The sequence below is a fragment of the Arvicanthis niloticus genome, chromosome 18, assembly GCF_011762505.2.
Source record: "Arvicanthis niloticus isolate mArvNil1 chromosome 18, mArvNil1.pat.X, whole genome shotgun sequence".
Classification (NCBI taxonomy): domain Eukaryota; kingdom Metazoa; phylum Chordata; class Mammalia; order Rodentia; family Muridae; genus Arvicanthis; species Arvicanthis niloticus.
Genome location: NC_047675.1, coordinates 31,586,009 through 31,611,314, shown reverse-complemented (window position 1 = coordinate 31,611,314; position 25,306 = coordinate 31,586,009). Strand labels below are relative to the sequence as shown.

At 48.3% G+C, this 25,306-nt stretch overlaps 1 protein-coding gene across 5 annotated transcripts; it reads left to right on the top strand.

Moving 5' to 3' along the window:
- The first annotated feature begins 349 nt into the window (after window positions 1–349).
- Window positions 350–25,306, top strand: Zdhhc1 (zDHHC palmitoyltransferase 1). 5 transcript variants are annotated; one of them, XM_076915767.1, is made up of 13 exons: window positions 351–610; window positions 9,868–9,943; window positions 12,242–12,288; window positions 13,961–14,203; window positions 18,807–18,982; window positions 20,636–20,737; window positions 21,034–21,158; window positions 21,243–21,401; window positions 21,645–21,757; window positions 24,152–24,234; window positions 24,352–24,510; window positions 24,646–24,724; window positions 24,834–25,306. In XM_076915767.1, exons 4-13 carry the CDS (start codon window positions 13,961–13,963, stop codon window positions 25,002–25,004), a joined length of 1,410 nt encoding a protein of 469 aa, XP_076771882.1. In that variant the 5' UTR covers window positions 351–610; window positions 9,868–9,943; window positions 12,242–12,288; the 3' UTR covers window positions 25,005–25,306. The 5 variants fall into 5 exon arrangements, with proteins under 5 accessions (XP_076771883.1, XP_076771882.1, XP_034378383.1 ...); XM_034522492.2 differs by having other exon boundaries at window positions 352–610; window positions 24,420–24,510; XM_034522493.2 differs by having other exon boundaries at window positions 352–610; window positions 9,868–9,947; window positions 24,420–24,510.

The following is a 25,306-nucleotide window of genomic DNA, read 5'->3' as shown; positions in this document are numbered from 1 at the left end:
CACACACACACACACACACACACACACTTTAAAATAAACAAAAGAAAATGAGCAAAGAGCCTAGATTGGTTGGAATCTTCCTAAGAGTGATTTAGAGGAGAAACTAGATACAGGACGCGTTTTGAGGAGAGTAGGATTCTTGGAAGCCAGATTGTGGATAGGAAGTGGAAGGATGTGGATTTTCCCTGTGAAAGGTTATGGGGGGAAAATGAAGAATAGGCATGCTGTAGAGTCAGGGGTCACTTGGCAAACTCCGCCCAGAGCCACGATGGCCCTGCGAAATGACGCAGCGCGGTTTGGCCGCTGTGGGGCGCCGTAGCTCGCGCCGTTGCCAAGGGAACGGGCCCCGCGCCCGGCAAGGCCCAGCCTGCCTTGGCCTGGCACGGCTGCACAGCCAGCTGGTCCGAACTAAGGCGGAAGGACTCTGAGGCCCAACCTCCGTCCGGGATGGAGCCGCGCTCCGGGACGCGTCTCCTCCGTGTCGGGGGGACTGACTCTGCCCGGACGGTCTGAAGTGCGGCCGCCCTGGGGAGGGTGGACGGGCAGGGCGGGGCCGAGCCGCTGGCTGACCTTGGCAGGCCGCATCTGGCGCGGCCGCCACCACGCGCAGGTGAGGAGCGTCTGCGGCGTTTCTCACCTCCGAGCCTGGCCCGAGCCACCGGCTCGCGCTGCGCCAGTGCCTGGCGGGACTCTGGGCCCGTCCCGGCCTGCTGCTGGGTCGCCGACCCGCTGGAGCGCGGGATTGCCTTTTATCATTAATCGGGGCTATAGATCCGCACTGAGCGCCCACCGATTGCCAGGCAGTGTGCCAGGCGTCGGGCCGCAGAGCAGACGCCTTCAGTCTTCGGAACCCACAGAGAATTAAGGATGGGTTGGGGAACAGGCGCCAGACACGTGACTAGTCTTATCAAGTGCTCTGGTGGGCCCTAAAGGTGATTCTTAAGCTAAAACACGGAGGTTGGCAAGGAGCCAGAATTGTGACTAGGGGAAGGGTGTTTTTGAAAGAGGGAAAAGCGAACACAAAAGTCCAGGCAGCAGAGTACTAGTATGGAACGGAAATGCGAGGGCAGTTCCTAAAGTTCATGGTGAGGGGGGGGTTTCAACTTTTATTCCAGAAAATGAAGGGAGTCCGAGAAGAGTTTGATGAATTTCAAATTGTCAGAAGGGCTTTATACTCTGGCTGCTGAGCAGAAATCACTTGAAGATTTCCATAGTTTAGTCAGTGTAGCTGAGTCTCCTGGAACCCACAAGTCTCTCCCTGACCTCGTCTGTGCACACGGAATTTTGTGCATGTCTTGAGACAGAGTGGCGGCGCCAGGAGGTGAAGAGTCCACATCTGAGAGACCAAGGACTAGAGAGATCTGTGGGAACAGTTTGAAATAATAGGACTACTTCAGAGTGTTGAATGCAGTGAATTCCGTGTAAGCGCTTCAAGCAGCGCCTGGCCTAGTATAAGTGCCTTCCAAGTGGCAGCGATGACTTTAGGAAAACAAAACAGTATAAGGTTGCAGTGATCTTAGGGCAGCAGAGATGGTAAGAAGTGGGTGGCTTCACCTTCTTTACCTAGGGAGAGCTAGGTTAGATGAGGGTGGTCACTCCTTTTGTTTTGTTGTGGGAGACCAGCTGTATACAGATAGTCACCAGGAGATGCTATAAAAGCAGCTGTGGTGTTTAATTAGCCTGATTTTCTCCCCCTATTGTTTTTCTTACTTTGTTCTGTCACCCTTTGTTCTTAATGACTTTCTTGGTGGGTGTTCCCCAAGGCTGGCTCCTACAATCACCAGTTGATTTCCTGGTTAAAAATCAACAACCCTTGCCTCCTTCCCTTGATTTGGTTTCTGTTCCCTGCTGCTCTCTCTGTTTTTCTTCCTGGACTTGTGTCCCAGAGTTTGCGGTGGCTGCTGCAGAGGAGAACGATACAGAAATGTTTGCACAGCGTGTCAACTCAGGAATCATTTCAAGTCTGTCTTGCCATAGCAACTGACTTCAGCATATTGTTTATGGGAGAGAGAGACCAGAGAGGCTTTACGTTCTAGCTTATTTTCTGGAAGTGATGTGATATCTATCCCTCAGTTGAACCATATCCACTTCTCAGATTGTTTAAGAACACGGATTTTTTTCTGGCACCTGTGGGGAGTTTTTAATAAACACTGTACTTGCCCCTAGAAGTCTTTTATAAATGACTCTCTGCACTTAAGCCAATGTGCTCTGCAAAGCATTTTTCTCTCTGGCTCCCCTTTATGTGGTCTAAATTGAGGCACAGTAGATCTCAGTGAGAATTATCTTAGAAGCAGATCCTGGGGAAAAGTTGAAAACATGATTTAGAATTACTCAGAGGAATCCCAGGAGAGGAAGGAGAGCTGCTCAGGAGTGCACCTTTCCTGTGGAGTGCACCTTTCCTGTGGAGTGCACCTTTCTTATGGAGTGCACCTTTCCTGTGGAGTGCACCTCTGCCTTGTTCTGGGTCACAGGGTGCTAACTGGCTGTTAGTCAAGGGCTAGACGAATGTCTTCCCAGCAGCTCTGTTGCATGCCCAGTATCCATTGACCAGACCCCTCAGAGTACCAGGAAGTTCTGTGGCCCTTCCTCCCACCTCAGAACTGCCTTCATGGGTAGAAAGCCCTTCAACAAGCACTCTTGTCAAATGGTTGTTAGGCAGGAATTCCTGGTTTTTCTGGCCTGGTATAAACCTCTAGCTCACACAAGTTCATTTGGTTCACATGGCAGCACAGCAGAACAAGGAGGGCTGGAGGTAACATCCTTTCCACTGTTTATCTGGTGGGTGGGGGTGTTGGGCTGGTTGCCGGGGATTGAATCCAGGCCTGCCTTTCCACAGAGCTAGTCTTTTTTTTTTTTTTTTTTTTTTTTTTTTTTTTTTTTTTGAGTTAGAGTTTCACCTTGTAACTTTGTCCTGGAACTCACAGAGATCTGCCCACCTTTGGGTGCTAGGATTAAAGGTCTGTACCACCATTCCCAGGTACTTTATTTTTTTAAAAAACAGTAAATGGTTTTTAAAAATTGAATAATACTAACAAATACACAGTAGAAACAAATGATACTAGCTCTTCATAGAAATTGCCTGTGTTTGGGTTCTGCCATTTCCTGCCCAGAGTACTCTGTGCCTATAGAAACATAGATATCTGTCTGTCTGTCCCTTCTGGGAGCTTGTTTGTTTTGACACAGTCTTGCTATGTAACCCAGGCTGGGCCTGGGATTTGCAGCCTTCCAAATGGTGATGGTCTTTTAAATATATATATTTAATGTGTGCATTTATGTATGTGTTTACCTGTCACATATGTTGGATCTCTTGGAGTTTGGAGGAGTTATAAGTTATCAGGCTCCTGGTGTGGGTGCTGAGAACTGAACTGTAGGCCTCTGGAAAGACTGTAGCTGTCTTCAGACACACAAGAAAAGAGCATTGAATCCCATTACAGATGGTTGTGAGCCACCATGTGGTTGCTGGGAATTGAACTCAGGACCTCTGGAAGAGCAGTCAGTGCTCTTAACCTCTGAGCCGTCTCTCCAGCCCTTTTATTACTTTTAAAAAAAATATTTATTTTTATTTTATGTTTGTGTTTTACCTGCATGCATGTCTGTGTACCATATGCATGCCTGGTACCCTTGGAGATCACAAGAGGGTGTCAGGTTTCCTGGAACTGGAGTTAAAGATGGTTTGGAGCCACCATGCTAAGGTTGGAAACTCTGTCCTCTGTAAGAGCAGCAGATGGCTGTTGCCTAGCCCCACCTCTCTCTAGCCCCCTGACTTGAGTTTTATTTATTTGATAGCTCAGTCTACAATTGTGTGTCTTGCTTGTTCATGTAAATTTATCTTAAAAATAATGTCATCATTTGCTTTTGATGCTGCTAGCATTCCCTTGTATACACGTACCATAGCATGTTTATATTTGTTTTTATTCTTTGTTGTTACAAGGAACAATACAATGAACTTTTGTGTGTTAGGAGAGTGTAAGATAAATACAACAGTGGAATGTCTGGGCCACAAGTTAAATATGTTCGCAGGTTTGGAGGACATTGCCAATGCCTTCTGGTTAACTTGAAAGAAGACACCCAAAGAAGTGGGATTTGTGAAATTTGCCCCCAGCTTCCTTGAACTGTGAACAGCAGTGCAAGAGCCAGAGGAAGGCTCTGTCTCCAGAGAGCCTAATTCCTGTTTCTACCCTTGCCACACACACACAACACCCCAGTGTTGGTTTAAGACAAGGTCTCCCTACATAGCCCTGGCTGTCATGGAACTCACTGTGTAGAGCATTCTGGCCTTGAACTCACAAAGATCTGCCTTTCTCTGCCTATGGAGTGCTGGGATTAAAGGCTGTGCCAAGCTGCACAGCTTCATGTTAATTTTTTTTTCTGACCAAAGCAATTTACCTTCCCAGTTTCTTGGCTTCTTCTTTGCTATCCCTTTTTGTTTGTTGTTGTGTCCACAGACACCTTTCAGGAATCTAGGGCTGCCTACAGGCTCTCCAGGGCCTGGGCTTCTCACTTCAGTCTAGATGATTTAGCTATCTCATGCATGAATTTCAGAACAGTCTGAATTTATTGCTACGATTACTATTGTTATTATTATTTGAGCTCAGATATTGGCATCTTGCTGTGTTACCCACATTGGCTTGAACTGGTGGGTCAAGTGCTCTTCCCGTCTTAGCCTCCTGGTTGCCTACATTTTTTCTTTGTTGGAGTGGTGATAGGCAGGAAATGACCAGCCATGCAGCTATTATACCATTCATTATGAGAACTCAAAATATTAAGATTTCTTTCTTCTTTCCTTCCTTTCTTTTTTTCTTAGCTATTTTGACACAGGGTCTCATTGTCTAACATTGGCTGGGCTGTAATTTGCTATTTAGAACAAGGTTGGCCTCAAACTCAGAGATTCACCTCCTTCTCTCCCCAGAGTTCTGGGATTAAAGTCATTTGCCACTATTTCTGGCTAAGATTTTCTTCATTTAATTTAAGCTTAATATAACTTAATATAAGTTAAGGAAGCTTAATTTTATTTTGAAAATGTTATTTAAAGTTTTTAGCAAGTGAATGTTAAATAGAAAAGATTGTCATACTAGCAGTGCGCCCTTCAGTCTTCCACAGATGTCAAGCACCCTTGATTTAGGTGGCAGATACTTGTGCCTCTTAACAGTCTTTTAAGTCCTTGCTCTTTCTCCCTTCCATCCCAGACAGCATCCGGACGTTTTGTCTTTTTTAACTAGAAGGCACATGAAGAATATTTTATGAAGGTCTATATACTATTCAGCCCATTAAACATGCAGCAGGGGGTACTGTATGGGCAAGGAGGAGCTGTGAACCTGACCTTAACCCAGAGTACAGGGCTGCTGAGCCACTGCCCTCTGAACAGCCTCCTGTATTTGTTACCTTATCCCATGTCCTTTCTGGTTTTGTTTATAGCCTCTTCTCTACTGAGACTAGAAATCAAAGCTGTGTGTGTCATACTGTGCTTCAAAATTCCTTCTCCCTATGGCATCTTCAGCATTGCCCAGAGCATCCCACCTGGGCCTAAGTGATCTCAGTCCTGCAGCCACTCCGGGTTCATTGGCCCCTAACATATTCCATCTGAATGGCTAGCCTTTGCTAAGCATTACCCAAATACACACGTACCTACTGCCCCAATGTTGCTCTGTGTGTCTGGGCCTCGGAAAGGAAAGCTGGAGAGGGCATTTACTTAGCCTTATCTGTGTTTATACCCTCAGTGCACTCAGGCCTGGGCCCTAGTAAGCCTTGCCTGCCAAGGGCTGAATGCACCATCTGGTCATGTTTTTGGGGAACAGAGCCATATATCTTTCAGTTTGGATTCCCAGGGTGCTGTTGAGAGGGAAGGAACAGCCAGAGAAAGTCCCCAAGCCTGATGACAATACATCTGTGGGCCCCATTTTGGATTTGGTCCAACCTCCCAGCCCTTGTAATGAAAGTCTTTTGAGCCAAAAAGAATTTGTGGACTTCAGTTCAATGGTAGAAAATATTATCAAGTTCACAGTTTGCTCCCTCAGGATTTGGAGGCAGGAAGCATCCTCCTGGCTCTCCTTTGTGTCTGTTCCTGAGTGTTGCTGCTGCTTTGAAGGCATTCGTCCCTCTATCTGATGCCATAGGCAACTGGTACCTCTCTGGATGAACAGTATCCTCATTTGGAGTCAAAGCTACCCCCACCTGACTATTTGCAGCAAGCCTCCATCTTAGGATGGTGATTCCTCCTGCCTCAGGAGTAATTGAACACTAGGGATGCCTGTAGTGCCTGTCAAGTACTAGGAACATAGCAGCCACATGCCTCTGTCTCTTCCTCATGGTACAGGGCTTTTCATTAGTGGGATTGACAAAGCCAAGACCAGGCTTTGGGATTAAATCCATACATTCCCTTCAAAGTGCTTGCTTGCTTAGTTGGGATATAGCCCAGGGAGATGGTGCTTATGTAATGTATGCAAGGCCCTGGGTTCGGGACTGCAGAATATCGCCCTGATGGGGGTGGTTCTGAGCCCACTGCTGTCCACAGAGGTCTGCCTCAGAGAACTACCAGCTCAGTTATATTGATAGGGCTTGACCCAATGACTTCTGCTTATTTCTACAAACTAGAGACGAAGATTTGCCCACTTTAGAATGTTCCAGAGAAAATGTTGTCAGTTTATTTTCTTTGTCACCTATGGTCTAAATTTGGACCCAAGCCTGACTTGCCCTTTCTTGATGACTGATCAGTCCTTAAGGCAGTTTCCAAAGAAAGAAACAGAGACGTGGCTGATAATGCCCTATTTTTGGTAGTGGCCATAGGCATCTCTAGGTAACAAGATCAGAATGTCAACTCAAGACAGAGTGGTGGCATAGTCTTTACAATCTAAAGGCTATCCTGGCCTATAAATCAAGTTGAGATACATGGAAAATCTCTTAATCAAATTATCCAATCTTTTCAACTAAATTAAAAGGAAAAGTAGAGATTGAGAACTTGTATGTCCAGTTACTTGAGCTGGATATATCGGCTCATACTTACAATCTCAGTTCTCCCAGCACTCGGGAGGCAGAGGCAGGCGGATTTCTGAGTTCAAGGCCAGCCTGGTCTACAGAGTTAGTTCCAGGACAGCCAGGGCTACACAGAGAAACCCTGTTCAAAAAAACAAAAAACAAAAACAAAACAAAACAAAAACAAACCACCAAAAAACCCCAAAACAAACAAACAAACAAACAAAAAACCAATCTCAGTTCTCAAGGGGATGAGGCAGGAGGTTTGCTAAGGGTTTGAGTTAACCTGGGCTACAAAATGAGTTTTAGGTTAGTCATGGCTGCAGAGTGAGACTTGGTTTTATTTTATTTTATTTTATTTTATTTTATTTTATTTTATTTTATTTTATTTTTAAGTTCAGTGTGTGTGTTTTCCTTGCGGCCTTTTGCTTAATAAAGCAACTTCAGGGCCTGTAGATATGGCTCAGTGGTTAAGAGCACTGGCTGCTCTTCCAGAGGTTCTGAATTCAATTCCCAGCAACCACACGGTAGCTCACAACCATTTGTAATGGGATCTGATGCTCTCTTCTGGTGTGTTTGAAGAGAGTGACAGTGTATTCATATAAATAAAACAAATAAATCTTTTTTTTTTTTTTTTTTTTTTTTTTGGTTTTTCGAGACAGGGTTTCTCTGTGTAGCCCTGGCTGTCCTGGAACTCACTCTGTAGGCCAGGCTGGCCTCGAACTCAGAAATCCGCCTGCCTCTGCCTCCCAAGTGCTGGGGTTAAAGGTGTGCGCCACCACCGCCCGGCAACAAATAAATCTTAAAAAAAAAGAAGAAAGCAACTTCAGGACCCAGAGGGGTCAAGGACACCACATGAAAACCTACAGAATCAGTTAACCTGGGCTTAGAGGGGCTCCCAGCGACTCAGCTGACAGCTCACAGCATGCACAGGACTGACCTGGGTCTCCTGCACTTCAGTTGTGTAGCTTAGTCTTCATGTGGGACTCCTAACAGCGGGAGCAGGGGCTGTCTTCGACTCTTATTGGTTTTCAGGACCTTTTTCCTCCCCTGGGTTGCCTCATACAGTCTAATATGAGAGGAGGTGCCTAATCCTACTGCAACTTGATATGCCATGTTTGGTTGATATCCATGGGAGGCCTGCACTTTTCTGAAGAGAAACAGAGAAGGAGAGGATGTGGGGAGAAGGGGTTGGTCAGAGGGAAGGTGAGGTAGGGTATTAAAGGGAGAGGAGGGGAAATTGTGGTCCAGTTATATATATAAATTTTTTTTTTTAAAGGCAACTTCAGAACTGTGTTCACAATCAGGCTGTAGATGCTCTCCAGTGCTTGGCTCTCCAGAGTCCAGTGGAAGGAGAAGCAGCTATGGTCTCTGTGCCATGGCTTAAGCAAAGCAGACTGCTTGCAAATCAAAAGCCTTTGGAGGCAAAGCACCCAGGAAACTTTGGCTACAGAAGACACTTGGAAGAATGCACCCTCTACTTGGGGGGTAAAAAAACCTCAGTGTTACACATCTCTTACTGTGGTAGTTAGTGAAGTTAGATGCTATCACTGAAGTATTCACATTTTTTTTCTTTTTTTGTAAACTCCCCTTCCAGCATCTGTTTTGAGAAATTGCTAAACACTTTAAAACATGGGCCAGCAAGATTGCTTCGTGGGTAAAGACACTTGCTGCCAAGCCTGACAACCTGAGTTCGAACTTCAAGACCCACATGGTGGAAGAAGAAAGCATACTCCTCTTAGTAGTCCTCTGACACACACATGCACAAATGTAAAAAGGAAAAAGATTTCAAAACGGATCTGTGCTGCCACAGTGCAGCTATTGGTGCCTTACAGGAGACAAGTGGCTTATCTAGTTGAGGCTGTCGAAGATCCTAGCTGTGTGCTATCCGTGTCAAACACTTCACACTTATGTTAACATTGCACATGTGTGGAGAACATGCTTGAGAATCCACTATGGGGCTAGAGTTAGTAAAATGTTTGCCTTCCCAGCATGTGGCCTGAGTTGGTTCCCGAGAACCTAGGGAAAAAGCCAGGCAGGATGGCTTGTGTTTGTAATCCTAGTGCTAGGGACAGAGAAGCCAGGTACATCCCCAGGTCTCACTGGCTAGCCAGCCTCAGCTACTTGTTGAACTCCAGGCCAGTAAGAAACCCAGTCTCAAAAGGGGGAAAAAATGTGGGTTGCAACTATAGAGGTTGTTCAGTGGTTAAGGGCACTCACTGGCTACTCTTCCAGAGAACGTAAGTTCATTCCTAGCTCACAACCATCTGTAACTTCATTTCTGCAGACATACATATAGGCAAAATGCCCATAAATATAAAAATAAATGTTCTAAAAATCATTATTTTTGTGTGTATGCTTGTTTTGCTTATATGTATGTCTGTGTACCATGTGCATGCCTGGTGCCTGTGGGGGCTAAAGAGGGTGTCAGATCCCCTGGAAGAGATACAGCTCACTAGCTGTTCTTCCAGAGGACTCTGCTAGCAGCCACATGGTGACTCATATATCTGAAGTTGTCTCTCTCAGGAGTGATGGCTCAGTGGCTAAGAGTACTTGCTTCTCGTGGGTGCTTTGATTCCCAGAACCAACACCAAATGGCTATAACTGCCTGTAACTCCAGTTGCAGGGGATCTGATGCCATCTTCTGGATTCTGGGATCCTGGGATCACAAGCACTGTAGATAATAAATAAGCAAATAAGTAAATAAGGGTACACAGCACCTAAACAATGACACCAAGGTTATCTCTGACCTCTACACACAGACAGGCACACACACACACACACACACACACACACACACGTACACACGCGCACACAAACATGAACACACGGATACACATAAACATCGAAGACTCTATTACGATAGAAAGTACTTCATTCTCATTTTTTCCTTTGCAGCTGGGTGTGGTGGCCTATGCCTGTCATCCTGGCCCTGAGGAGGAACAGGTAGATCAAGACCAGCTATGGCTACATAGTGAGTAAGAGCTTGCCTCAAAACATTTTTTTTCTCTTTTCCTATTATTGTTAGTTCTGGATGTTAGATTTTTTTTTTCTTCCACAGGATCAAAAGGTATCAAAATATATACTTTTGGCCAGGCAGAATGGCACATGCCTTAAATCCCAGCACTTGGGAGGTAGAGGTAGGTGAATCTCTGCCTGGTCAAAGCTAGCCTAATTTACACAGCAAATTTTAGGATAGTCTACATAGAGAGAGCTTGCCTCAGGAAAAAAAATACATGTATGATTGTGACTGAAAAAATAGGGGCGGGAATTCAGATATTGGCCATTTTCCATTGTGTGTGTGAATTTCTCTTTTTGAGACAAAGCCTCACCATATATCTCTGGCTACCTCAGAATTTACCATGTACACCAGGCTGCCCTTGAACTCATAGAGATCCATCTGCCTCTGCCTCCTGAGTGCTGGGATTAAAGGAGTGTGTATCACACCTAGCATGAGTATGGATTTTGAATATATAAAGATATAAAGTATTAATGCTAGTCAAAATATTCTAGTCAACAAGTTTTGGTTGTTTAGCTTTAAAACAAGTATCAATAAACCTGCTAAATTTTGAGTAATGGTGTTTAGAATTAAAAAAATATATTTCTTTCTGAGGGCAACTAAATGATTTTTATGTCATCATTTTTATCATATGGTAGATTACATTCATTGTACTTTTCTGAGTTGTCCTACCTGCAAGTATGTGCACATGCATGTGCATGTCTAATCTAGGGCCTCATATGTGCTAGGCAGATCCCTTATCACTGAGCTCTCTCTCTAGCCTTCAAGTCTGTGTTTTAATACCTGTCTTCTTATTCCTGTGGGAAAATAACAGCGACCTCAATCAGTCCTTTTGGACCTAGACCTTGGAGACCATCAGATACAGGAACACATTTAATTGTCCTGCAGCCTAGGAATAGGAGACAAACCAGAGAGCTACTTAAAGGAATTACACTTACTCTGAAGTGAACATTTTGGCGGCAGTATCACTGATCTCACACCCTAGGAGGCATCCACACCCCTACTTTTCAGAGGAGGAATTTCAGTCCACTCGGCTAATAAGTGCAAAGCAGAAAGTCAAACCTAGCCGTGCTGGTTTAAATATACTTGGCCCAGGGAGTGGCACTATTAGGAGTTGTGGCCTTTTTGGAGTAGGTGTGGCCTTGTTGGAGGAAGTATATCATTGTGGGAGTGGGCTTTGAGACCCTTTTCCTAGCTGCCTGGCAGACAGTCTTCTGGCTGCCTTTGGATCAAGATGTAGAACTCTCAGGTCCTTCTTCAGCACCATGCCTGCCTGGACGCTGCCATGCTTTCTGCCATGATGACAATGCACTGAACCTCTAAACCTGTAAGCCAGCCCCAATTAAATGTTGTTCTTATAAGAGTTGCCTTGTCATGGCGTCTCTTCACAGCAATGGAAACCCTAAGACACTAGACCCGTTTCCTTCAAAGCCAGGGAACCTCTTATCCTGTGTATTTCTTATCGAAGATGGGCTAAGGGATCAGAGGACTTGACCTAAGTCTCAGAAGAAAACAAAGGTCTCTCTATTTAGCTTTGAGATGAGACCATTCAGAGATGACTTCACACGCTGCCATGCTTGGCCTGCAGGGACCTCTCAGCCTTAGGAGGGCTGAGGGAAAGTGTGGCTTTGAGTGAATGTCTAGTAGTCGGGGTGTCAGAGGATGTAGGGCTAAAGGGTATGCTACTGAGTAAATGTCCCGGCCACGTGGAAGGGGAGAGATGAGAGGATTGAAGGCAGAACAGACAGGCCAGCTGGCTTGAAATAGTTCCATTTGAGAAAGGCACAGACAACCATGCTGATTAAACCAATCTGAGAGTATAAGAGCTCTTTAATTTTGGTTGGTGATGGTGAGAGGTTCACACCTCAAAGTGTCTTATTGCTGAAGCCCAGAGTATAGTGTTTTTAAAGGAAAAACCCACAAAAACCAGTTACATCAGCATTAGATGAGGTCAGAGTAACCTTGAAACATTTGTTTAGGCAGAACATAGTATGCCTCAGACACAACATGACAGTTAATTTCATTTATATTTTCAGTTATTCTAATTTATGTTTATATAAACACTAATTAGTTTGGACTGTGGTCACGGTCATGGAAACCCCAAGAGTATTGCCAAGGCAGATGTGACTGTTGGACAGATAGAGGGCTGAAAACTGTCTGGGCAGCCGCAAAATGGATGTACCTTAGCCACTTGAGCCTTGGTTGGCTGGAATTATACATCAGTTACCTTATTCATATTTGGTTTTATTTCAGATGTTTTCAAGTCAGCAAACATTCACTGAGCATCTACTATATACAAGGTATAGCACCTGATTCTTGGGGGAGGAGACCTGGGGGACAGAGGTGAATGAATTACATGTTCACTGTCTTGGAGGGAAGTCATTAGAGCAAAATGGTGGACATAGGGATGGCAGAGTACTCCAAATTGCCCAATAAGGACTGGACATAAGGGGCCCCGACTCTGCTTGGGACCGCAGGGAATTCTTCCTATATCAAGGGATGCTTGTAGTGGGCAGGGATGATGCAATTGCATTTTGTGGTCTGTGAAGTGAGTTACTCCAAGTAGAGGTGCTGAGGCGCCTGAGGTACCTTTTTCCGTAGTCAGTTTATTATGTGCTTTTGTGTAGCTGACAGAAGAACCCAAGGGTGCAAAGATCACTCCTTAGTGTTTCAGGGGCTCCAACCCATCATGGCAGAACGGCCCATTTCATGGTGGTGGAAGCTGTTTGCATCATAGCAGACCAGGCAGTAGGGAGCAAGGCAGGAGGGAAGCGGGAATAACACTCGTAAAGCCATCTCCAGTGACCCATTTCCTCTAAAGTCCTATCTCCTAGTTTCCAGAAGCTCCCCAAACACCATCGCTAGCTTGAACTCAAACATTCATAACCTGAGCCTGTGAGGGACATTTCAGATTCAAACCATATTAGAGTTTGCTCATTGTGAGTACGGGCTCTTGAAAAGACTGTCTAGTTGCCTGGGTTTGGTTTTTTTTTTTTTTTTTTTTTGCTATCTCCTGACTTTCCCACCAAGAGCTCAGAACTGTCTTGTTTCCCCACGCATAACACTGCCTGCCTGGTTTGTTAGCCCAGAAAATACTAGTAGACAGGGCTCTTTCTCCTGTAAGGACTAGTCCCCTGCTTGTGGGAGTCTTGGTCAGCAACTGGCTGCAGCAAGTCAGGGCAGGGTAGGGGGTTGCTGCCCTCTGGTGGTCTGGCTCTGGCCAAGGCCTGGCCTTTCGGGTAGCTCTCTTAGTGAGTGAAAGGACATTAGACCTTCACCCTTCTGGGTGAATCAGGCCCAGAGTGACTGGGAGAAGCACGCTCATTTACTCGGCTGGAAGGAATCAAAGAAGAATCCTCCCTCTCTTGTGTGCTTCGGCCTCATCCCCAGCTGAGAAACCATAGAGAACCCCTCTGAAGCAAAGGGGAGAGGTTGTTGGTCCCTGGTTCTGAAGGGGTTATGTGTCTGCCGGCAACGAGCAGTGAGATGAGATCTTTCTGAACCCCCATGCCTGTTTCCTTCAGCAAAGGATGGGGCCTCTGACACTTGATTTGGATCTCAGGACGGAGGTGACTAATCCTAACAGAATCAGCATGTGTTCTCATCGCTCTGGCCCCAGCCTGATATTGTTACCAGATGAGAACATGTCTTATTGAGTTTCATTCTTATAGCTGTGGAACAGGACACTTTGAGTAACAAGCAGCCACACTGTGTCCTGAATAACTCTGGACCCTCCTCCCATGTCCTGGCCAGGCTGGGGTCAGAGTCTGCTCTTGAGTTTTGGGACAGTACTTTATTACCACCCTGCCCCCAACTGCCTATTTTATTAGGCTAGGACCTCAGGTTTCCCTGAGAAGAGTGTATAGCCCCTGCTGGTCCCTACCATCCTGCTATATCCTGGCTGTAGCCAGGGCCCTATGCTCCCACTGGACCTTTTTGGGCCTAATGCTCTCTACTCTTCTCCCTCTGGAGATGAACATCTGCAACAAACCCTCCAACAAGACAGCCCCTGAGAAGAGTGTGTGGACAGCGCCCTCTCAGGACAGTGGACCTTCCCCAGAACTGCAGGGCCAGCGGTCTCGTCGGAATGGATGGAGCTGGCCCCCTCATCCGCTCCAGATTGTGGCCTGGCTGCTCTACCTCTTCTTTGCAGTGATTGGCTTTGGGGTCCTTGTTCCCCTCCTGCCTCACCACTGGGTGCCTGCTGGCTATGCTGTATCCTTGGAATATATGGGACCGGGAAAGCTGGGAGATGGACAGTCGGAAGAAGGCAGAGGCCTGAAGCTGGGCGCGGGGTCTTAAGGAACAGTGGCATAGAGCAGGATTGATTCTTTGCCAGGCTTGAACTTCTAACTTGACCCTTCCTCTGATAAAAGTGAGTGGACAGTCCCAATGTTTCTCAGAGCACTTAAAACACCAGAGATAGTCTCACAAAGATTCCCAAAGCGTCTTCATACTCATTATACTGAGCTAAAGAAAGGGTAAGGTAGGGGCTGGGGATGTAGCTCATTGGTAGAATGCTTGCCTGGCATGTGCAAGGGCCTGGGGTTCAGTCCTCATTTGAGACAGCAAGTTTGGGAGCAATGATTCCACTTGTGAAAGAATTTGTCATGGTATAGTTTTCCCGTAATAAGTTTCTTGGTCCACTTAAAATGTGGTTTTATTTATAACCACATTATTTTGCTATGCCTGGGAATATTTACATGCTTATTGATTTTAGGATGAGGGTGCTTATGCCAAAAAGTGCCACAGATATGTCCTTCAAATTCCTGGAAATAGTGACAAGCACTAACTTGCTTGAGCCTTGTAGTATAGACTGTTCCAGTCCTGGCTACAACCCCAGAGACCTACAAGGCTGGGTGCAAGTGGTATGGGGTGCAACAGCCTCTGTGCACCCCTGTCTAGAGAGTTCCTATTCCTCTCTGCTGGCACCAGCCTCCTGAAGAGGATTTCTAAGGGAGAGGGAAGGGATAAGCTGGAGAGCACATGTCAGCAGGGCCTGGTCTCAGCTCCTCCTCTGGGCTGTGCTAGTCAGAGCAGCTGCTCCAGCCCTCTGGGTCAGCCTCCTGTCACACAGGAAGGGCTCCATTTGCTTCCAATGGCTACACTGAGAATGTAGGCATATTAGGAAGTGTGTGGCCATATAGCTGTAGCTGTAATGCCAGTGTGTGTTCTTGACCCAGAGCTCTGGGCTGGTGAGTGACAGAAGCAGCTGAATAAAGGAACTCTAGAGAAGATTGTCACCCTCAGACACTAGCAGTGTCATTGGGGGTCTTCCTGGTTCACAAGAGCCCAAGGCCAGATCATCAACTGGGTGAATAAATGGGAAATGACTTTTCTTAAGGTGACTATGGGTTTTAGTGTGATTAGGTGGGACATTCTCCTGTGATCTGGAATAGTTCATCCCTGACTGGGTTACCCAGGTAACCTACCTGCAGGGCACCCGGGAACCCAGCAACCACCTGGCTAAGAGTGAGGAGCATCAGAGCAAGTCGAAGTAAACAAAAGCACTTAACAGGGATGATCTCCATTAGTCCCTCTGACAATCCTGTGGAGAAGGTATTCTCCCCACTAAGAAAGCATATTAGTTATGTTTCTCTTGCTGTGATGAAATACCATGGCCAAAAGCAACTGAGTTTGCAGAGTTTATTTTAGCTTATAGTTCCAGAAGGTTAGGTAATGTTCATAATTGTGGGAAAGGTGTAGTAGGAGGCAGGCAGGCGGTAGGAGCAGGAAGCTGGCTGATCACATCTCAGCTGCACACAGGAAGCAGAACCTGGAATCCTGCCCCGCAGTGACGTACTTCCTCAGTGAGGCTGTACCTCATAAAGGTTCTACTAACCAGCAGCGCCACTAGTTGGTAACCAAGTGTTTAAATACATGAACATATGGGGAACATTTCTTATGCAAGACCTTATGAAGAAAGATGTTCAGACAGGATAGTGACTTTCTGAGGTCGCACAGCTCATACCCAGTGAGGCCAGAGGGCCATTCAGGCTGAGGAAATGGAATGATTTGAGGGGCTGACCTACTTCATGTTTTTTCTTTTTCTTTGAGCCGTATGGGGGCTTTGAAAGCCACCTAGTCTGGCAGCCTGACCAAGGCTCTGTGGCTGGCTCCCTCAAAGTGTCCTTCCATTAAGCAGGCTCTCAGGACCCCTTAGGAGTGAAGTGGGTACCAATTCCCCACTGTGGGCCTAGAATGGCCCTAGGCTTCCAGAATGCAAAGATGAGCTCTGGTGCTTAGGGGCCAGGGGGAGGGGAGATGCACCAGTGGCTTGGACACAGTGGTCACACCCCACGTAAATGTTGGGAAAGGCTCCAACACTGTCTGGAGCACGATTGTGCCATCACCAGCAGCAGGCTGACACACATCCGGCAGCATTCCTGTGCTTGCAGCCTCCTTCTCCCAGCCTCCTGCATTCCTGTGTGGCTCCCTTTTCCTCTCCTGCTGACAGTCAGTCATTCATCACACTGTTAAGTTGCCCTCCTTCACAGCTTCCCAGCTTCCCTCCTCACTGCCCCATGCCTGTCTGACCAAGTCAGTCTCCTGTGCTCCTGCCTACCCACAGCTGCAGGCAGAACACACTTACAACTCTGTCTCACACAGCACCCCCTCTTCCTCTTTCTTGTTGTCTCTTTCCCCACCTCCCATCCTCCCTCCTCTCTCCCTTTCTCCTGGCCATCTTTATCCCTACTGCCAGAGCGAGCGAGCGCGCTCACACACACACACACACACACACACACACACACACACACTCACACACACTCACACACACTCACACACACAAACTCACACACACACTCACACACACACACACACACACACATACATGCACGCACGCACGCACGCACACACTGATAACGTTTCATCAGTTCAAACTCTAGCAGCTTTTTCCTGCCTTAAGAAACGAGGCTGAGGATCTCATTAGGTCTGCATGGCTTTCTCCAGTGTAGTCTTCCTGTCTATTCAGGAATTCCTTTTATTTCCTGGTTTTGACAACAGTGATATCTTCCTAGAAGCCCTTGCCTCACCACCCAGCCAATCACAGGTCAAGAAGTGACAGATCAATGGCACAATCTGGTTGGCAAATTTTGCAATGATTACTACCTAAACTGCACAGTTTAATGTTTTGAGATTATTTATCTCTTTAACATTTAACATTGAGAGAGCTCACGTGGAAGCCTAGACTTTTTTTTTGTTTGTTTGTTTCTTTTGAAAGCTCAGAATTGGCAGCACAGACCCTCGTTATTATATGCTAGTCATGAGCTGGGACAATATTTCAGCCGTCCCCCTGATTGACACCTTGCGTGTTTCTGACATCCATAGCACTAAGTCCCAGTCCTTTCCCTCTGCCGTGCCTTCCAAAGCCCTGTTAGACATCTGTTCCACATCTCAGCTGAGATGACGCTTCTTCAGAGAAGTCTTCCAGACCCTGTTGGACTGAAGTCATCAGTCACAAATGCATAGCCTCTCATCTGACTGACCTGTTATTTGGTTACTATCTGTGCTTTCTGTTATGCAGCAGGTTTCTTAGAGCTCAGAACTGACTCTTTCTATATTCCTTCATGCCTGGCACAAAGGAAGGAACTGTGCACACAGTTGAGTGAATGAACCAGTGAAGGAAGCTGGGAGAAGGCAGGAGGTTCAATGTTTGCCCACACTGAGTGTCTAGAGTTGGGAGAAGCCAGAGCAAGGCAAGCTGTGGCCCCTGCCTAAGGCATGAACTCCAGCTAGAGAACCACTTAGAGCCACTGTGGGCCTTGATGCAGGGAAGGGCTTAAGTAGGCTTTAGACTTTGGAGAAGAGTGTGAGGTTCTTAAGTGACCTAGGCAGGGGGTGGAGAGCTGACCCATAGCATTGGCCATAAGGACAGAGAGCTCAGGGCTGAGCGTCCATTTGGCTCCTTGAGCTCTGGTACAGCACATCTGGAAGAGCCTGGCTCATTCAGACAGGTAGAGGAATTTGGCTACTGAGTGAGGTGAGGATGTTGGACAGCCAGTGGGTAAAGGATGAATAATGGTTAGGTCCTGAGTGATGGAGGGATGGCGTCTGCCTGGCAAGCAGGCAGATAAAGAAGGATCGTATTGAATAGGTGAAGGGAAGAAAATAAGGTATATACCTGCCTGGGTGGAACCTGTTGTATATAGGTTTTGCAGCTAGTAGGTAGCATGCTTGTTTCCTGTATTTGGCTTAGCTAAGTCCTGGGAATGCTTCATTTCAGTTCCAGGAGTTAGTTACAGTGCCTTGGCTAACACTGAACATGCAAAGCCACCCCAGACACTCAGCTTAGGGTGCCAAGTACCCAGTCTTGGGTAGGGGGAAGTTTCGAGTCGATGAACCCTGTCTGCAAGTGGTTCTCCATCTGGCCCTAGCTATTGAAAGGGAGTAGCTGCTTCCGCTTGGAAATGGCTTCCTGTGAAAGCAAGAAAAACAAGCTCAGAATTTCAGCTAAGGTCTCTGGACTTTAGAAGGTGATGTCTTTTAGTCTCTATCACCTTCTGGAATCTGAGACCAGAAACTGGCTTGTACCGGGCCTGAAATGTTAAGGCCAAGGCTGTTTGGCTAGATTTCTTGGTGGCAGTAGTAAGGACTACTGGTCTTTGGACTCCATTATCATATGACTCTTTTTGATAGAGGGTGTAGGGGTCTGATAAAGAAATTTGGTGAGGAGGTTCCTATTGGCCAGGAGAACATAGCATAGGTAAAGGCTCTGTATAAAGGAAATCTGCATGGACAAGAGAATACTCTGTGCAGGAGAGTGGGTGGGCCTCCTGGTTTGCAGAGTACGGACTGAGTCTTTAACCTGCTGGGCTAGTGCATGGGTGCCATCTTTGCTGGCCACCTTGTGGTGCACCTGACTGCTGTCTCCATCGATCCAGCAGATGCCAATGTGCGGGACAAGAGCTATTCTGGGCCCCTGCCTATCTTCAACCGCAGCCAGCATGCACATGTCATTGAAGACCTGCACTGCAACCTGTGCGACGTGGACGTGTGAGTGCGTGAGAGTGTGCCTGCAGGGTCACACCAGGCTTCCCTGTGACAGTTACGCCTCTGAACACTTGTTCTTTCTATAATGGAGAGGGTGGAGGGTGGGTGTGTGGTACATGCTTTAAACTCTTAAACTCCAGCACTCAGGAGGCAGAGGCAGGCAGATCTCTGTGAGTTACAGGCCAGCCTGGTCTACAGAGTTCCTGGACATCCAGAGCTACACAGTAAGATTCTGTCTCAAAAACAAAACAAGAGTCTTGGTGGAGCTGGGCATGGTGGTGCTTATTTGTAATCCATTGGGAGGCTGAGGCAGGACTTGAGTGCGTTTGACTACTATTATGTAGTCAGGGCTATATAATAAGACAGGTTCAAAAAACAAAAACAACAAAAAGTTTGGTGGAGCGACCTGAGATAGAGATTGGGGAGGCGGGGAGGGGGAAGACAAGGCAAAGTATTTCCTATAGCAAAACCAGAAGGCATTTGGCAGCACAACAAACATTTGTAAATGACTAGCTCTGCCAGTGACAACGTTAGGGAGGAGGGGAGTTAGGGCTTGAATGTTCTGTGCTAAGTGCTACATTTTTAAACAAAAAAGCCAGAGCCTACTGCTCAGAGAGCTGGACGGTGTCCTGAAGTCACAAAGTTACTGAGCAGAGTCAAGGGCACACTGGCTGTCTGGCCCCCAGCACATTCACTCAGTTACCCGCCAGGAGTCTGAGGCAGAGAGGCCAGTGGCGTGCTCCAGGTCTTCCTGCTAGTGAGGAGAGGAGACAGAATGTGGAACACCCGTTCTTCTTTGGCGAATTACAGTGCCTCTTTGGGACTTCCCCCTACATCACTGGAGCTTTGTCGTCTCCCAGACTCGTGTGTGGGCTGAGGGATAGAGCGTAGCCCAAGGCCAGCTCCACACTGAATCTGAAGGCCCAGAGTAGCCTGCTAGAAGGGCCTGTCGACCGGAACCAGAATGCCTACTGCGTTCCCTAAGCAGCAGCCAGCACATGTTCCGAATGGCTCTGACAGTCGCTCTCCACCAGTGATGGGAGGGTGCACTGTTTTCACAGACTCATTTGCTTCTTCCGTGATGCCACCCTACTAGTATCCCGATGTGGCCCTCTCATTGGCCTTGCCCGTGAGTTTCCTTAACGCCCCTGGATGACAGCGAACGCTTCTCCTTTTGGCTCCTTTACAGTTAGCCCACACATGTCTTCTGGAAGAATGCCAGAAAAATCCCTGTAGGATGGCAAGGAAAGTGACCCCAAAACGGAGCTGTTAGCAGTGCAAATAAAGTACCAGTCGGGCAGCTATGCATTTTGCCTCGGGTCCCACACCTGCATCTTGTGTGTGGTCTGGCACAGATGTCCTTGCTTGGAAAGGATGCCTCCTTTCCTGCTCATGTGACCGTTCCGTAGGTATGTAGTTTAAGAGTAGGACCTCACAAGACACTCCTTTTCCCTCTACCATGATCCTCAGCACCTTCTCCAGGGGTCCCACCTCCTGTTTCCGCCAGAGGGCGCATGCCCTCCTCATTGCTGCGGTCCGAGGAAGGGCATAGGTGCCTGTGGGTAATCAGGAACCAGGCTTGACTCAGGTCCTTATACCAGCTGGGACTGGATGGGCTGGCTGACCACGAGGTGCCTTCCCTCCAACCTTCCGCAGGAGTGCTCGATCCAAACACTGCAGCGCCTGCAATAAGTGCGTATGCGGCTTCGATCATCATTGCAAGTGGCTCAACAACTGCGTGGGCGAGAGGAACTATCGGTGAGAATCAGCTGGGACCTGGGGTTTCCTGATGTAGTGTGGACAGCTTGTAATATAGTATACAGTTGTGTATGGGGTTGCGCGCATGCTGAGAAGGTGATGCTTGGGATGGCAGAGGGTGGGTTCAGAGTCTGCCATCCTATTGGTCCAGGCTGAGATGAGGAGCCTGAGAAGTGGATGCTGTAATAGAGTCTGAAGGCTCTATGCCTGTGATTTCTGAGATGTTGGGGTCAGGAGCCTGGCTTCTTAGTAAGCCGGAGCCCCTGAGTGCTGACAGCTGCCTGTGGTTGGGCCAGGCTCTTTCTACACAGTGTGGCATCTGCTTTATTGGGTGTTCTGCTCCTGGTGCTGGTGGCCACTTATGTCTTCGTGGAGTTCTTTGTCAACCCCATGCGACTTCGTACCAACCAACACTTTGAAGGTCGGTGTGGGTTCTAGACACAGACTTGTTTTAGTTAGTGCAACCCTGACCCCTGGCTAAGCACAGTCTGCCTGTGCCCTGCAGTCTTGAAGAATCACACGGATGTGTGGTTTGTGTTCCTGCCTGCTGCCCCTGTGGAGACCCAGGCTCCTGCCATCCTGGCCCTGGCCGCCCTACTCATCCTTCTGGGCCTGCTTTCTACAGCCCTGCTTGGCCACCTGCTCTGCTTCCACATTTATTTAAGTAAGTGCCTCCTCCAAACTTGTCTTGAAGAGAATAGAGTCTCGACTGCAGGGAGGAACCTTTTGGGGCTGTAGAACCTTGAAGTCATGGACCTTAGAGTGCTGGCTCTTTGTGGTTGGCCTGCTTTTGCCCTACTGCTTACTGTAAGTGTGATAGGGCTTTGAACCTAGTGCCGGCTGCCCTCCCTTTTGGGTTCCGGGGTTACCTCTCCACTATTGACCCGTTTCTTCCCACACCCACCAGTGTGGCACAAGCTCACCACCTATGAATACATCGTGCAACACCGTCCAGCTCAGGAAGCAAAGGAGACCAATAAGGAGCTGGAGTCATGCCCCCGCAAGATGCGGTCCATTCAGGTATAGAGAGGCCCTGAGAGATGGGCTTGGGTGTATATGTGTGTAATGGGGAGTGAGGCTGTGCAGCAAGAGCCATGGAGGAGACCATGCAAGAGAAGCAAGCCTAGAACAGCAGCTTCAGTGGGGTCCTGGAGACGCAGGATCCAGCCTAAGCTGGGCACATGGGCACCAACATAGCCAAAGGGAGCCCTGTGTTTCTGTAGTCCCGTGTACCTTCTTGTGCAGGCACCTGGCATGTGGTAGAGGAAGCCAGCCCTCAGTTGACAACTGGCTGGGTTAGACCATAACCATCTGTTCTTTTCATCTGTAACCATGACTTCTTACATCTTATCCTATTTTAGTTTTAGAACAGGGACAACTGTTTACAGTCCATGTTAGAGATGGCCATATTGATGTCCAGAAAGGTAAAAGGCAGCCTGGTTTGAGGAGAGTTAAGGTCTCCATGCATAGAGAACAAGGAACCCTGCACCCTAGGCTTTGGCCTAGTCAGCCCAGCTGCAGACCAGCCTGTCCCCATTCCCACGCCCCCTGGCTTCCTGAGGTCAGCAGCTGGGGATGGAGGTGGTCCAGTCCTCAAAGCCCCTAGGGACTGTAAAGGCAGGGGGCCCAGGCAGTGTTTGCTGGGAAGGCTGAGCCCTGGATCCCAAATCCTCATGGCAACTGGATACAAACACAGGCTGGTGGGCGGTTTGGAAAAGGACCCTGCCTCTCTTTTTCTCATCTCCAGGGCTTGAACCCTGCATATGGGCCAAGCCAAAGAGTGCTACCAACTGGGAGAAAAGCCCCCATCACACCATCCCATACATGCCTGGTGCTGGGCACTAAACCGTATATAGATAGTGGCAGTCATCCTAGAGTATCTGTAGAGTAAGTAGGCTAGGCCTGCTCTGGGATGCCCAGACTCTAGGCTTCTGTACGCTTTACCCTGCTTAGGCTTTGGGCCTAACTGTGACAGCAGCAAAGACATTTAATTCTGTTCTGTTAGTCTATAGCTAACTAAAGGGGAAGCCTGTCCTGTAGAAGCCAGGTGTTTGTCCCCTTTGACAGAAGAGAGAGCTAAGGCTGAGAGCCCCCAAAGCACCATTTAGGAATGTGGGGATGTTTGAAGGTCTCTGGGGGAGGGGTAAGGCTCAGCTCTGAGGAGAGGAGGAAGTCTAAGCAGGCACCTCTCTGTGATAGCTTCACTTTCTTTTAGCTGGTTAGGGGTTGACTTCTAGCCTATCCTCAAGTCTAAGGGATCCAAGGTAGCCGATCTTTGCTGAGTTCCTACTGAAGGAGGGAAACATGAGGAAAGTGACCTTAGGGCCCCAGGACTCGGGACTAGCTTCTGATCACTTTGCTGTTCTGCTTGGTCGGCTATTCCTGTATCCTCCGCCAAAGGGTCATCTTGGGCAGAGTTTGAGCCTGGGCTCATCTGGGCCTCAGTATTTGCACCTGTGCAGTCAGCCAGTGGTTGGCTGGGTCTTGTCCTAGTTCCTAAAACTCTCAGGGACCCAGCAGGCAGCCTCCCAACCCCCACCCAGCAGGAATTTGGGAGGGGCCCCTCTCTAGAGCCGTTGCCCCCAAAACATAGGCTTGTTTTAGAGACGGAGTCCTCTCTGCCTTAGTCAGGACGCCTCTGTCACCATGGAAACAACTGCCTAGCAGGCGACAGCTGTCTGGGTGCTCCCTCCAGCTCACTGGCCCCGCCCTTTGCCCTCTGCCCCACTCCCTCCCTCCCCCCCAGGTGGCTTTTCCTGGTCTTTTATTTCTTCACCTGCAATTCTCTCTAGCAAAGCTGGGGACATCTGGCATGCAGTGGTGCCAGACCAGTCATCTCCAGCCCTTTTGCTTGGGGTTCTGTCACCTGTACCCTTTCCTTTTGGGAAATAGGGACAGCAATGACTGTTCTCACATTCTCCTTCCCAGCAGCCAAAATGATGGCTGGTACACTGATAATAAGGGGTGCACGCAGTATGTTGCCAGACCAACCTCCCAGTGTTCACAGCCTGGAGCGCACATGCTGGCTTGTGAATAGCTTTGTGGTTTCCTGGCCCCTGAACAACCAGGGGCAGGTGAGGGCAGCTCTTGAGTATTTTGTCCCTGTGAACCTCTTGGCTAAGCTTCCCAGTCTAGGCATACTGGACCTAAGGGCCTGTGGCTTTCCTCAGGTAGAATAGCTGCAGCTTGACTAGATGAAGTGAGTCCTTGTCATGAGGTAAGATTTAGAAATGTGTGTTTGAAGCCTTGCCTTGCAGAAGGGCTTTCCCAGTGCATCCGAGAACCAGGAAGACACCCCCAAGCCTCTGTGACATGAGGTCACCAAGCTATCAGAGAGGCCAGTAACAGGTGTGCTCAGGGCTTAAGATTCTCTGTATCTGCACAGTCTGCTAGCCTTCCTGACCCCTTTCCCAGGAGATGGAGTTCTACATGAGGACCTTCAGCCATGTGCGTCCAGAGCCCTCTGGCCAGGCTCGGCCAGCAGCATTAAATGCCAAGTAAGTGACACCTGGCTATTCCCATCGCGGTGGGCGAAAGGGTAGGTCACAGTCAAAACAGGGGCCTGGGTCCAGCTCAGCAAAGTCTTGGATGGATTAGTGTCTCTGTCCTGCTAGGAAGGGAACCTCTAGCAGGAGGGACTCCGGGGCAGCATCTAGAGTTTGCTCTCTGGCTTTTACCTCAGTCCTTCCCAGTTTCTTGCCACCCAAGGCCAAGTGGAACCACCAGGGCCCTCCTCAGACACACTGGCTCTGCCTCCACGGATCCAACCCCAGGTAGGAGGGACTGGGTTTGGACCTCTGCCCAAGAAGAGGGAGATGGAAACGAAGCCTGCACTCTGATGAGTACCCCTGCTGCTTTTGGCAAAGTGGGGTCTGGGGAAGCAGCCCACACTTCCTTTGTCTTTACAGAAAAAGAGGAAACGGCGTGTATATAGATTGCCCAGGTCTGGGGTCTTGGACCGAGAGCTCCCGCTGCCCAGGCTACAGGGTGAGCGCAGCTCTCTGCTTGGATCGTATTGGATTAGTTTGAGGGAGGGGAAGGTTTTAAAGTCCTAGCTGCGGCCCTTGTCTCAACATAAGTTCCCCTCTGTGCGCAGAGACTGGGACTCCTAGCCGCCACTCCAGTTCTTCATCTGATTCCACCAGTGCCAGCCCAGTGCATGCTGGTGGCGCTGCAGGCGCCTACTACTCGGCATCTGCTGACTCCATGGAAGAGATTCCAGTGGCCCAGACGCGCCTGGGCAGTGCCGCACTGGGCGCCCCAGTAGCCAGGGGCCGAGAGTCTGGGCTGGCTCTACAGGCACGTTCACCCGCTGTTTTTGTGAGCTCGAGCAGTGGTGAGCCCGGAACACCTGGAGGCGGTGAAGACGGCCTGCCTTAGTGGGGACTAGAGGCAGGAGGGCCTTGTAGGAACGTCTGGCCAGACTCTATGCAACACCCCATATTCATTTGCCACAGTGAGTGCACTTTAGGAACCTCACGGCCGACCGGATCGGCCTTCCTTACCCAAGACTCAGCAATATCCGCTCCACCAGCCCTGATGCCCCAATAAACTTTTTTTTTAATGCTT

Coding starts and splice junctions, on each gene's coding strand:
- Zdhhc1 (XM_034522492.2), top strand. CDS start 13,961: ATGAACATCTGCAACAAACCCTCCAACAAGACAGCCCCTGAGAAGAGT. Junction 14,204..18,806: donor GGGTGCCTGCTGGCTATGCT/GTATCCTTGGAA, acceptor CTGCTGGGCTAG/TGCATGGGTGCCATCTTTGC. Junction 21,402..21,644: donor CTGCTTCCACATTTATTTAA/GTAAGTGCCTCC, acceptor CACACCCACCAG/TGTGGCACAAGCTCACCACC.